General features: G+C 47.8%; 5 protein-coding genes across 5 annotated transcripts; 2 read left to right on the top strand and 3 right to left on the bottom strand.

Moving 5' to 3' along the window:
- Positions 1-179: 179 nt before the first annotated feature.
- On the top strand, positions 180-1,948 carry N7537_004182 (serine/threonine-protein kinase; the record flags this gene model as incomplete). The annotated part of the gene is made up of 3 exons (XM_056895239.1): positions 180-500; positions 546-755; positions 809-1,948. The coding sequence occupies 3 exons, from the start codon at positions 180-182 to the stop codon at positions 1,946-1,948; spliced, it is 1,671 nt and encodes a 556-aa protein (XP_056754987.1).
- Positions 1,949-3,833: 1,885 nt separating this feature from the next.
- Positions 3,834-8,035, bottom strand: N7537_004183 (uncharacterized protein; the record flags this gene model as incomplete). Its single annotated transcript, XM_056895240.1, has 2 exons — positions 3,834-4,788; positions 5,004-8,035. 2 exons carry the CDS (start codon positions 8,033-8,035, stop codon positions 3,834-3,836), a joined length of 3,987 nt encoding a protein of 1,328 aa, XP_056754988.1.
- Positions 8,036-9,315: 1,280 nt separating this feature from the next.
- Positions 9,316-10,004, top strand: N7537_004184 (putative NADH-ubiquinone oxidoreductase 178 kDa subunit; the record flags this gene model as incomplete). Its single annotated transcript, XM_056895241.1, has 3 exons — positions 9,316-9,420; positions 9,532-9,776; positions 9,851-10,004. The coding sequence occupies 3 exons, from the start codon at positions 9,316-9,318 to the stop codon at positions 10,002-10,004; spliced, it is 504 nt and encodes a 167-aa protein (XP_056754989.1).
- A 195-nt stretch (positions 10,005-10,199) lies between these two features.
- N7537_004185 (protein-histidine N-methyltransferase) lies at positions 10,200-11,569 on the bottom strand (the record flags this gene model as incomplete). Its single annotated transcript, XM_056895242.1, has 2 exons — positions 10,200-11,210; positions 11,420-11,569. The coding sequence occupies 2 exons, from the start codon at positions 11,567-11,569 to the stop codon at positions 10,200-10,202; spliced, it is 1,161 nt and encodes a 386-aa protein (XP_056754990.1).
- Positions 11,570-12,037: 468 nt separating this feature from the next.
- On the bottom strand, positions 12,038-13,400 carry N7537_004186 (cystathionine gamma-lyase CYS3; the record flags this gene model as incomplete). Its single annotated transcript, XM_056895243.1, has 4 exons — positions 12,038-12,601; positions 12,656-13,100; positions 13,157-13,242; positions 13,299-13,400. 4 exons carry the CDS (start codon positions 13,398-13,400, stop codon positions 12,038-12,040), a joined length of 1,197 nt encoding a protein of 398 aa, XP_056754991.1.
- Positions 13,401-13,486: the final 86 nt, after the last annotated feature.

Genomic DNA, 13,486 nt, shown 5'->3' on the forward strand with positions numbered 1-13,486 from the left:
GGGTGGGAGGACGGGTGGGAGGACGGGTGGAGGTGGAGCTGACCGAGAGCGACCCAATGGTTCCTTTCCAAGTGCTTGGCGGTTTTTACTCATCTCAGCCGCACAGCACCTGGACATTCTCTCAGGGTAACCCGTCGATTTATATGTTGTATACGTCTGCTGCCCGTCCATATTCCAACATGGAGTCAGCTCTCACAGACTTGGTGACCGATACCAAGTTTCGGGTGGAGTTCAAATCCGATTTGGTCTATCGCTTCACCTTTCAGTCGAGCGATTCCAGACGCCGAATCGTGAGACGAGAGGAGAAAAAGGAGGTTTGGAAAGAAGAGAAGCCAGTGGGCAGTGGATCATATGGAAGTATTTGGGCACACAAGTGCTTGACAAGTGAGGATCAGGGCGAGCTACAGGCTGTGAAAAAGATCAGCAGAAAAAGCTTGTCTTCTGACGGCATCGACTTCTTTAAAGAATTAGAGGCCATCGCGAAATTTTCGCAACGAAAAGTATGTTCCACTAAACTGTCTCTTCAATTTTCGCTAATTCTTTAGTACCATGGGTTGTTTGTTGAATACTTTGGCTGGTATGAAAATGATGATTCTGTTTTCATTGTCATGGAGTATCTCCAGCGTGGTGACCTGGGCTCTTGCTTGAAAATGCCGTTACCTGAAATTGAGGCCCGTGAAATTACATTTCAGATTGCAGAGGGTCTTCAGGAATTACATGAGAATGGATTTGTGCATCGTGATCTTAAGCCACAGGTGAATAAGTTCTATCTCAGGCCGAAAGAGACGTGTTTAGCTAACGAAACTAGAATATATTTATAGTGAAACCAGGGCCTAAGTGGTGGGTCAAAATTGGCGACTTCGGCTTCAGCAAACGTGTCAAAGAAAATAGCAGCCTTCGGTCGATGGTGGGAACACGGTTATTCCTTGCGCCAGAGGTGCAAATGATCTACCCCCCTAGAGTAGATGAGACCAGTGCGGTTTTTCGATACTCGACAAAGGTTGATATTTGGTCTCTCGGCGTGATGGTATTCTACATCCTTTTCCACGAATTCCCATTCACGTTGAAAGATCCACACGGGTTGCCGAAGTATGTCCGCGGAGGAGAACTTCCATTCCCTACCTCACCAATCGCTCAAACGCTCAGTGAGGAGTCTCGAAAATTCATGAGAGCCACGATGGCCCCAGATGCTTCGTCCAGATTATCCGCTCGGGGGGTTCTCGAGAGCGACTGGCTGAAGCAACGACATATAAATCCTGCTCCTAGCGTTGAAGACACTTTTATAAGACTTAGTGAACTAGGCGAAACTTTATGTGAGCAGCACAAATATATCGAAGCCGAAGAAACCCTCCGCCGCGCCTTTGAGGGTCGTACAGAGACTCTTGGCACAGCCCATGAACACACACTCACCACTCTTGAGTGGCTGGGAAAGTCTCTATATTTTCTTGAAGATTACGCCAAAGCAGTAGCAGCCTTCCACGAGGCTGCTGAGAGCCGTAAAATGGTCCTCGGCAAACACAGTGAAAACACGCTCACCTCGCTTAACTGGCTGGGCCGGGCTCACTATTGGCACGAAGACTATCCAAAAGCCGAGGCAGCCCTACGCGAGGCTGTTGAGGGTCGTAAAATGGTTCTCGGCGAACAACATGAAAGCACACTCTACTCTCTTGAGTGGCTAGGCCGAGCTCTTTATTATCACGAAGACTACGCCAAAGCCGAAGAAGCCTTTCGTCAGGCTGCCGAGGGTCGTAAAATGGTCCTTGGTATGGATAATGAGGAAACACTCACCTCCTTTGAATGGCTAGGCCGTGCTCTCTATTACCACAAAGACTACGCGAAAGCCGAAGCAGTCTTCCGCCTGACCTTCAAGGGTCGTAAAGCGGTTCTCGGTATAGAACATGCGCACTCATGGGGGTCCCTTGAGTGGCTAGGCCGGTCTATTCATTAGAGCAGAAGAGTACGCCGCAGTCGAGTATCATACCAATGGCTTTTTCGGGGTTTGCGGGGACACACTGCAAGGACATATCAGTGGCCTGTGATTAAATACATGCCATTTTCCACAATAGATTTATTTATAGAGAGTGTTCAGGGAAGATAAATGTCCACAATCTACGATCGTATGTACTACATGTTTGAATTACTAAAACTATGGAGTTGAAGCTGAAATGGTTTGTAGGTAAAAAGAATAGTGGAATGCGTGTGGTAGTAAATGCGATGTATGCTACACTTACATTTCAACAACCAACGCCTTTCTATTATATGTTTATTTGCCGATAGCTATTGATAAGTCTTTTAAGCAAGAAATACGAGAGCGAGAAATACGAGTTTTAAGGAAATTGAAAAGCGGCATTATTGTTGTATTGAAAATTACGCAGCTCGAACCGGGAAATATATATCGTAATCCTAAAGGCGTGATTATTTTTTTAAACGTCCTAGAGAATCAAGTTATTATATAAAAAGCATAAGGCTATAACAGAAGTTCACATAGGTAAGTACTGTTGAGACATCCGGTTGTAATTTATCGCATTTACTATATGTATCGGGCTGCGCAACTCGCATGTGGAATACGTTCAGGACTCGGCGCTACTAGTAACTAGTAAATGCGATAAATTGCAATATGATATTACAACAACGGTTGACTATATGAGCTTTTTCTTATATTCTAATGCTTTTTATATGATATCTAGCCACTTGTTGGAGTTTAGGGAAATTAAATAAATTAATGACTAAGATATATATACTTTTCGAATTTAGAGATGTAATTTTCGATACCATACTAATCTAGGGTTTTGATTTATTCGAATCTGTGATATACTACTAGAAATGCTTATCAATACCTATCGAATAATAATAGAACTAAAATTATACTTTGGTGGTTGAGATATCAAGTTGTAATTTGTCCCATTTACTATGTGTTTTGAAGCTGGCGGCTTGCTTACAGTGGTTACCGAATATGTTAGTTATATCGTTTTACCTACTTCGGCTAGAGCTAGAAGCTCTACCTCGGTAGTCGATATAGTTACTATCTTCTATTTCGTCGCTTTCTAATTAATTAGGCCGCGATATAACCTCTTTCACCACCGAGTGGCCCACCCCAAAACACCATAGTAAATGCGATAAATTATAACTTGATATCTCAACAACGATAGTCTATATAGAGCTTTCCTTATAGCTAAATACCTTTTTAGGTGATATCTAGCTTCTCTAGGGAGTTTAGAAAATATTTATGACTTTAGGTTTACGCTATATTTGATTCTAGCTTTCAGTAACGTAATTTTTGATACCGTGATAATATAGTTGTTCGATTCTCTTAAAATTGATATATAGTGTTTGAAATCCTTATCAAAAGCTATCGAGTGATAATAGAATCAAATAATAACGTGGTTGTTGCTATATGAGGTTGTAAAATATCGCATTTACTATGGTGTTTTGGGGTGGGCCACTCGGTGGTGAAATACGTTAGCTTATAAATATAACCCTTAAACCTTTTCCTATCCTTACTATCTCTAAATAATATATCGCTTATAAATTTAATTGGTTTTATAGCTAGCTAGAAACCGTGATGCAGGTACAAAGTGGTCTTATTCTCTCTCTAACTCGCTAACATTGTTGCTGTTTACATACAATCTTCAAACAAAGCTATAAATACTCAAACATAAAGACAACATAAGAAGAATCAAATCCAAATCCGCTGAAACGTTCCCAATAAAATCTCACAACAGATGGGCGGTAAAACAAAAGATGAACAGACAAAGGAACAACATAAGAAAAAACAAATGAAAGAATGGCGCAGCCGCTATAGAAACAATACATCGAAGTCACCAAAACCAAAATCACGTCCTCATAAACTGACCCTTCCCACCTGGACTCGTAGGAGCCGACCGAACAGTCATAACCTTCGGAGAGGAAACATCAATCGGCGACAACTTCTCGCTTCCCTTAGCGCCCAAGGGCGTCTTAGGAGGCGAATCAGTGACCAGCGAGTCATTTGACTTCTTGGCAAACTCCTGAAGCCGACCCATAATAACCGGTGAATCGGAGTACAGCACAACACCCTGCGAGTAAACACACGGAGTAGCTTTCTCTTCATCGCTAGCGAAGTCCTCATGAGCAGCCTCGCGCGTAATACGCGGGAAGGTGCGCAGCACGACATGGCGAGTAGGCTCGTTTGACGCGGTGTGTTTCTGATCCTTGTTGGCAGCATACTCCACCCAGCCCTCATTCGAGACGCTCTCTGCGTCTGGGGCGGGGAAACTGGCGAGGACGAGCTCGCGTTCAACGCGTGCGTGTCTCCATGTCTCGGCGGCGAGTTTGACGATCTTTCGGACGCCGATTAGGAGGGAGTCGAGGTGCTTGGGATCGGCGAAGTGCTTGATGTGGTCGATGATTTCGTCGACGATGACTGCTGCGGCTACGTTGATTGACTGTTTGGCATCTGAGGTCGTGTAGGCTGCTTTCAGCGTTTGCTGGCGCCAGAAAGCCTCGCGCCGGACGGACTTGCGTCGGATATCCATGGATAGCATCTGGAAGAAGGTGTCCGCTTTGTCGTATCGTCGGCCCAGGGTGAAGAGGAAGGGTTGGAAGACTCGGAAGGTTAAGGTTTTTGAGATGATGTGCTGGATGTAGGCACAGCGGAGTTCGCGAGAGGCTGGGGTATTGTCAAGGAAAGGTGGAAGTTCGGATGGAATCTTGGAAAGGATGTCTTTTGGGGGATCGATGGGGAGATATCCGAAATGCTCTTTGGATAGATTGTGGATGAGCTGTGAGAGCTCTGTGAAGCAGTCCAAGCTAAAGATGAAAGTGTTTATTAGATCGTGTCCATTTATCGTTATCAACATGAGTCTATAAGAGAATGTATGTCCGCTGTGCACTGATGCAGTTCAAACAAAGGAAATATCGAGAATGAATGACTTGTCTTTCGAAAGACGAAAACCAAAAAAAGAAGAAGAAGAAACAAAAAGAAACAAAATCGTAAATCCATAGGGCATCAAAGGCTCACTTACAAGAATTGATCGCCCTTGGTGTTCCTGAGGTCAGTGGCCTCTCCCAGGCTGGACAGTGTCTTTCTCAGCCTGTCGCAATCCGAGCCCAAGTTATCGATAGTCAGTCGCATGCCCTCCACCGCACGCTGAAGGTGCTGCTCCTTGACAATATTGTCTCCTTCCAACCTCTCCTTCTCTCGCTCAGCACTGGAAAGTTCGCTATTTTTCTCGGAGAGTTGCTGCTCCAAGGCAGCGCGCTCCGAGGTCCAAACCTGCTCTTTCTCATTGAAGTGAGCTTCCAGGGCTGCGATCTTTTCGTCCAATTCTTTGGCAGCAGCAGCGAGTTGTTCGTCGTGGGATTGTCGCAAGGAGTCCAATTCATTAGCATGGCCTTGTCGAAGTTCTTCCGACTCTTGGGCGTTCTTCTGGTGGGTTTCTTCCAGCTCTGCTAGCTTGGCTGCCAGTTCCTCACGTGTCGATGCGAGTTCGGTGAGTCGGGCTTGCAACTCGGTCTCTTTGGATTCCAAAGCAGCGATCTGGGATGTCACTTCGGTTTTGGTGGCCTCCAGCTCGGTGCGTTGGGTTTCAAAGGATTCCTGCAATTGGGCCTTCTCTTTCTCCCATTCGCCTTGGCTGGCTTCGTGTGCACTGCGAAGTTCGCGCTCGCGAGTCTCCAGATTCTCGGCTGCCGATTTCTCATCCTCGGCCTTGATCTCCTCAAACAATTCAGTGAGCTCTTCCTTCTGTGCCACAAGAGCCTTTTCCTGTGCCTCCTTCTGGGCCTGCAACTCTTTCTCGTGGGCTTCCTTTGACTCCTCGATGCTTTCATTGAGTTTATTGATTTGTCCCTCAAGTTCGACCTTAGTTTCAGAAAGCTCCTCGTTGGACTTCTGGTGGACAGCTAGGCCATCTTCAAGGTCCTTCTGCTTCTCTTGCAGATCTCCGAGTTCGAGACGCAGTTCACTGATGGTATGCTTCAACTTAGCGTCTTCTTCAGCGCTTTCATTGGCAGTCTTCTTCATTTGAGCTTGCAGAGCTTCAATGTAGTAGTCCTTGTGCATCAAAGCTTGGTCGTGCTGGCTTCCAATGTGTCTCATCTCAGCCTCCCGGTTCGATAGCTTGCTGTGGGTGTTGCGGAACCCATGAAGAAGACGGTTGATGTCTGGAATGGCTGACTGGATACGTTGAAGAAGCTCAATGTGCTCACTGTCATTTTCTGGGGGAGACCCATTCTCAAGAGAATGGCCATTTGCCATGGACAGGTTTTGAAGGGCCTGGTATGATGCTGAATATGATGGATCTGGGATGCTGTAGCTCCGGTTCATATAATGGGCCTCCGATTGATGATGAGGAGAATAATGCCCATAAGGAGGTACCATTCCAGCAGAGCTCATGACAGGAGATTGGAGAGGATACGGTCCATGTCCATTTTGGGCCATGGGCGATGCTTCTGAAGGAGCCATCGGTGCAGCTGGTGGATTCTGAGGTGGGGGAGTTGCAGTTGGTGATATAGTTGGAGACATTTGAGGGTAATGAGAACGTGCAAGAGGGCTGCTGACTTTGGGCACCGGTGACGCAGTATGAGCTACTGGTGAGGCGTGAGGCACCGGAGAGCCAGCGTAGGGTCCCGGTAAGCTGTAAGGTACTGGAGAACCAGCGTAAGGTGTAGATGAAGTGTAAGGCACCTGGGAACCAGCGTACGGTACCGGGGCGTGGAGCGCAGGTGATGCGTAGGGTACTGGAGAGGAGTAGGCGTTTGGCGAAGCGTACGGCACCGGGGAGGCAGCGTACGGTACTGGCGAAGCGTATGGGTTTGGCGAAGCGTAGGCGCTTGGTGACGCGTAAGGTGCTGGCGCCGAGTAGGGGACGGGTGAAGCGTAAGGGGAATACGCTGATTGTCCAGCGTAATAAAGTTGGTTATCCTGGGAAGGACTTGACATATACCGTGCTTCAGTCAAGGATGGTGAAGGCAAGGGCACACAAGCGGCCACAGGAGAAAATGGATCAGCAGGTGGTGATGAGACTACAGTCTTCTCAGAGTGTTCGACTTGACTGGGTTGATCTTGCTTGGTATGGTCATTCAATAGCTCCTTTGCTTCTGAGTCCTCGGTGGAAGGCTGAACCAAACTTGCTTCTTCCACGGGCGGCTCTTTAATCTCAGTGTCTTCGACGGGAGGCTGAGCCGAGCTTGCTTCTTCCACGGGTGGCTCTTTAATCTCAGTGTCCTCGACAGGAGGCTGAGCCGAGCTTGCTTCTTCCACGGGCGGCTCTTTGTTTCCAGAGTTCTCGGTTGGAGGCTGAGTAGAGCTTGGCTCGTCCAAGAGTGGTGCGTCCAAGGGTGGTGCGTCCAAGGGTAGTGTTTCGTCAACAGGCTTGTCGACTACAGGTGATGATTGATCCACGACGGGGTCGGGGATGTCTTGGGGTGTAGTTTCGTCGTCAAACACCTCGTATGATGATACGGGGGGGTTGAGTACAGGTGATTTTGGATTCGCGACAGGGTCGGGGACGTCTTGTGGTGTAGTGTTGTCGTCAAGTAGTTCGGGTGTTGATACAGGATTGTCGAGTACAGGTACTTCTTGTTCTGTGACAGGGTTGGAACTGTCTTGAGGTGTAACCTCGTCGTCAAATACCTCGTATGTTGATACGGGGTTGTCGAGTACAGGTACTTCTTGTTCTGCGACAGGGTTGGAACTGTCTTGAGGTGTAGCCTCGTCGTCAAATACCTCGTATGTTGATACGGGGTTGTCGAGTACAGGTACTTCTTGTTCTGCGACAGGGTTGGAACTGTCTTGAGGTGTAGCCTCGTCGTCGAATACCTCGTATGCTGATACAGGAAGTGGTGTCTTTACTTCGATATCTGTATTGTCAACAACAGATTGGTCTTTTACTTGCTCTGGTTCCTGCGCCGTGAGTTCAGGGCTGCCAGGAGCAGGAGTTGTCGTAGTTGTCTGAGTCTCTGTGACCTCTGGGCTCTTCCCCTTCTTAACCTTCTTGGTGGATGCCTTGCCATTCTTGTCTTTGGCCTTAGCCTTCTTGCTGCCCGCGGCCATTGCGGTAGAGTGATGCGTGCCCAAGTCTTCTTGCCTCTGAGAGACGTGTTACCAATAGGATCAATGTACTAAATGTAGCATGAGTGATAGTTCCGATCATATGGGGATGACTGCACTGTACATTTGCAACCAGCCCTGTGGCGATGCCTCAAGATATAGCCCAAAAGTCGACTATAGTTGAGAAGTATTAATACTTTAGAATATTTAGAAAGCGTAAGCCAAAGTGACTTTGATCGGGCAGAGACCTGAAGCCTCTCTCTGACTGTGAGAGTGGGCACGAATGAAGATCCGCGAAAACAATGTAGATATTTTTGGGATAAGACCAAATGACCTAGGAAATTAAAAAAGGAAAGAAAAAGTTGAACCCGAAAGAAATTCAAAAAATATCTCTCAAAAATTAGTATCCCAACGTTGTCTGGGCACAATAGCGGACCGACCCTTAGTGTGTTGATACCCATCCACAACCCCCAATGTGCGAGAGGGCCATCAATTAGACGCGAGAACCAGGGATTATCGAATAATTGAGGGCACAGAGAAGATCCGAATCCACCCATATTCCATTCTGAACCGAAGCGAGACCAGTTGGGAGACGCCATGACATTGGGCATCAAACTGTGGGTTCGGGCGATTCAAGGCATTAGTGGGGAAAACTTGACTGACATGTTCAATTGAGAGCCAGGCACTAATATGTCAGAATTAAAATGAGGCGATATGTCGAAAGGATGTATCTCGCTCAATTAGTGTGGTTAGCCTTGACAAATAGTGAGGCTGGTATCGGACAACACATATTACTAGATGAGGTTTTTGACATATCAGTATATTGACATAATATGATTGTCTACTTTGTATGTCAAGTAGATCGGGCTGCACTTTAATTTTGGATTTTTATTTTTATCTGTACATTGTACATTGTACATCGTGCAGAGTAGTACTACAGTCGCTATTAATTATAGTCTTGCAGTGTGATACTAAATTGTATGCATGGGTTGACCTTCTAATCTCCAAAAGATATATGAGAACAAAAATATCGAATCAATTCTAGTTCAAAAACATAATTCTATCCAACTATCATCCCATATAATATATAATAATAGATTACATGTAACAAACTATTAACTAACTTAGTTAATAACTCGAGATGTTGTCCACGAGTTACCAGAATAGAGGATTGCCCTAAACCCAATACGGACATCACGTGTCATCGACTTTCGCTTTCCATCTCGCCCTATCATCGCTCCCCAAAGGGTCATCGATCATCACCAATTGCTTCCCTCTACACAATGTTCGCTGCCAGACGATCTGCTCTTTCGACGCGGCAGTTGCTGCGTACCCAGCGCCGCTGGGGCTCTCACGCTGCCCATGAGCCCGTGAACGAAAGCTTCGGCGTAAGCTCCTCTCCCCGCCGACCGCGACCGGACCCGAGTCTGGTAGCAGGGCAAAGAAATGTCTCAATGGCCCACGACCACCTGGCTAACCCTTTCATGTCCACTTAACAGCGCAGCTTCTACGTCACCTGTGGCTCCATCGCCTCCGCCTTCATCCTCTATAACGTTAGCAAGTCAAACGAGGAATCCGACTCGCCCTCTTGGATCTCCGACCTCATCGAGAAGTGGACTCCTTCTCAGGAGGTCTTCGAGCAACGCAACGCTATCCACACCGCTATCATGGAGAAGGTTGCTGCTGACCGCCACTTGCTCGGCAGTCAGGGTCCAGCCGAGGCTTTTAGCCTCAGACAGCCCGAGTATGTGATCTGGTTGCTCCGGAAATGCTTTTCTTTCTTGTTGTGCTAATTGTACCTTTTTCCCTTTTGTCTAGTATGATGAACTCCGGCTCTCCATACAACGTCTCGCCTGGTTCGCAGGCCGACCTGAGCCATGTCGTGGCTCACTACCAGCGCAAGAACCAGGAGGCTGAGGAGTCCCGGGTTGCGCGGATGAAGGACGGCAAGGTTGTGTCGATCTACGAGTAAATGGGGTTATCTTTTTTCTTTGGTCGACTAGACATGTGTGGAGGAAAAATCATGTACATATACGTTGGGACTTGACGTTCAATCCAGCACCTGATAATTGGATTTTCTTTTGTTTCTTTGAACCTAACTCCTAGATCCTTGCTGAATATTCGTTGAATGGAGAGATTGGATGTTCGTTTTATTATTGAATTCACTCTAGGGCCCACTTGAGGGCACAACCTCCAAAACTACTCGGCCCACACCCTCAGATTGAACGTTCAGTTTCTGCTGCACGTCCAGCTCATTGGCACAGACATTACCCAGCACAGCAAGGAATTCATCAACACCACCACCAACTCCGAAATAAACCTTCTTCGCCGCGACGAGAGCCCGAGTTTTCGCCGATACGGTGTTCGAGCGGCGCAGCAGCGCCAAAAGCGTCTCTGAAAACGCCGCCAGCGATGCGGGAGAGTAAATGGTCTCACTAGCAAGAACTAGAGTCTTGCGAGCACTATCGCCGGACGAGAAGACCAGATCCACAAACTCGGGCGACCAAGCACCTGAAACGAAATCAACCGAAATCCCACGCCGAGCAAGATCATCTTTAAATTCTTGAACCAGCTCAGGCGTGATGTCCAACTCCTCGTCCTGGTCTGGCGCAGTTGAGGCGACTGAGACAGCCGTTTGGGAGCGGCTGTTGTGCCATGTCAAAAGAAGATTCGGGAGCGTGACAAGACGGAGCACGTCCGAGTTGTAGTCTGCGAACGTGAAGAGTGTCTTTCTTTGACTCTGACCGAGCTCGGCTTGGTTGAGAAGACGGGCGAATAGCGTCAACGATGGGACTGCAGTGCCTGCACCAAGCTGTTCGTTCGTATTAGCCCTCGCTCCAGGTAGGTCTTGGGAAAAGCTTCCACAAGACGGGTGATTACGAACCTCAATTATATGAATGTCCGTCGGGCTATCGGAGGATTCATTAAGAATGTCATCGTTGAGGGAGAGCTTGGCTAGATCCAAGGCACATTCCCAGGTTTTGAAGCCGCCTTCATAGAAATTGGGCGTGATGTCGCCCTTTTCAATGCCGGCAATAAGTTCTTCATTATCGTGACCTGCGCTATCTTCAGCCATGAGCTGGGTGCGAATATCAAAGATCTCTCGACGAGCGACGGCCAGAGGCGTATCGCTGATTGCGAGCTTATTGTAGAAGATTTGAGAGGGAAGAATTGAGAGCTGTCATGTTGGTTAGTTTGGAGCTCTCTTGAACAAGTATCATGCATTCCAAAGTAGTGAATTCATGTTTCCGTGCTCTTGTCGATGATAGAGGGCAGTATCTCATATGCCCGAATTGGGGATTTAGAATATACTTGCCAGCTCAAAACATTCATGACAAAAGCATAATACGCATAATTGAAAATAAAATATCTTGCTTGATCACTTACCCATTCATTCATATCATGCTTAACCGCTTTCACAAGCTCAGGAAGAGAATTGCCAACGGCTTGCTGGGAGGGCACATCGGAGAAATCATTATTGATCTCCGAATCATCAATGTCGATATCATCCCCCGAGAATCCGAAGCTGAAGGCCATTTTCACTTTTATAAGAGGCCAACTTTTCTTCCAAGACACTTAGTCCTGTGTAGGTGGGTTGCCTGAAGTGGCCCCGATGTTGCGGATGATGAGAATTTTTCGGAATTGCAGGTTGCCGACAATTTGTACTAGCCTGGACAAAAACAGTATATTTAGATGCGAGGAGCAACTGATTAAACAGTAATTCGGTTCCAGGGCTTTTCTTCAGAGACGCTGTGATCTGATATCCATACAAAAAATTGCAGTGGGTGGAACGATGACTAAGCGGGTATCTGCCTTAGGCAGAATACGAGTATACAACCTCGATGATCAATTCAAACACTATTTTGGAAGTCTTAGGGTCGGGCAGTAGTAATGGTAAATTTATGATTTAGTGATTCTATATTTCGTAATGTCATATCCAAGTGATTAGAAACTGACGCTGTCTATTCTAATATTTTAAATGCAAACAGAAGACATGAGCTGTGTTTAAGCCTTCTGGGTCGCAGCAGCCAGGCTGAGAGCCTGCATCACATCAGCGTGGAGGTCCACGGAGTCTTCAATACCACAGCTCATGCGCACAAGGTCATCGAAGACACCGGCGGCCTCGCGCTGTTCCTTGGGGATGCCAGCGTGGGTCATGCTGGAGGGCACCTCGCACAGACTTTCAACACCTCCGAGACTCTCGGCGAGGGTGAAAACCTTAGTAAACTTGCAGAAATCATGTGCGGCCTGCTGGCCACCCTTGATACGGAAGCTGAGCATACCACCGCCCATACCATCACGGTGCTGCTTGAGGGCAATAGCACGGTGGGGGTGGGAGTCAATGCCGGGGTAGTTCACGGAAATGACGTGAGGAGAGGACTCAAGGGCCTTAGCGATGACAGTGGCGTTCTTGGTGGCCTCGCGCGCGCGCAGGTGCAGGGTCTTAAGACCGCGGTGAGCGAGCCAGCAGTCGAATGCAGATGGGACGGCACCGATGGCGTTCTGGAGGAAGCCAAGGCGCTCCTTGAGGGCCTCAGAGCTGAAAGCAGCCACGCCCATCAGGACATCCTAAATTAGGGTTAGCTAAATGCTGCTAAATCTAGATTGAAAGTAAGAACTTACGGAGTGGCCGTTAATGTACTTGGTCACGGAGTGCACAACAATATCGGCACCGTGGTCCAATGGGTTCTGCACGTAGGGACTCATGAAAGTGTTATCGACAACGACCTGGATACCGTGCTGGTGGGCAACGGTGGCAACAGCCCGGATATCCACCAAACCAAGAGTCGGGTTGGAGGGGGTCTCGATCCAAATGAGCTTAGTCTCGGGGCGGATCAATTGCTCCACATCCACCTCAATAGAGGGGGTGAAGGTGACCTGGACACCGTGCGCCGAAGCAACCTTGGTGAAGTATCGGTGGGTACCACCGTAAACATCGGAGACCGAAACGACGTGGGAGCCAGCAGCAAGGGATTGGAGGATATTGGCAGTAGCGGCGGAGCCGGAAGAGAAGGCAAGAGCGTACTTGGCGTGCTCGAGAGCGGCAACGGCTTGCTCGAAGTTATCACTGCGGGGATCAGTCCACCTGATCAATATGTCCAACTTCTGGACTAATAAACTAACCGGTTGGGGTTGGAGCTCCGTGTGTACTCGTACAGGCCAACGGGGTTTCCCACGCTAGTCTGGGCATATGTGGTCGACAGAGAGATCTAGTCAACGCATTGTTAGTACCGTCTTTGTATTGTCCCTAGATTGATGAGCTTACCGGTGCAATAACAGCGCCAGTCACCGGGTCATGGGGCGAGCCAGCGTGGACAGCCAGTGTCCCAAAACCGCGGTCAGTGTGTCCGTTTTCCGTGGAGCCCATTGTGTATAGAAAGAAGATGATTTTTAGGGCAATTGAGAGAGGCGAGGGGTAGGTTATATGTTTATCGATAAGATGAGATCACCGCT

This window comes from Penicillium hordei (assembly GCF_028827395.1).
Source record: "Penicillium hordei strain IBT 12815 chromosome Unknown utg000002l_segment0_segment0, whole genome shotgun sequence".
Taxonomy (NCBI): domain Eukaryota; kingdom Fungi; phylum Ascomycota; class Eurotiomycetes; order Eurotiales; family Aspergillaceae; genus Penicillium; species Penicillium hordei.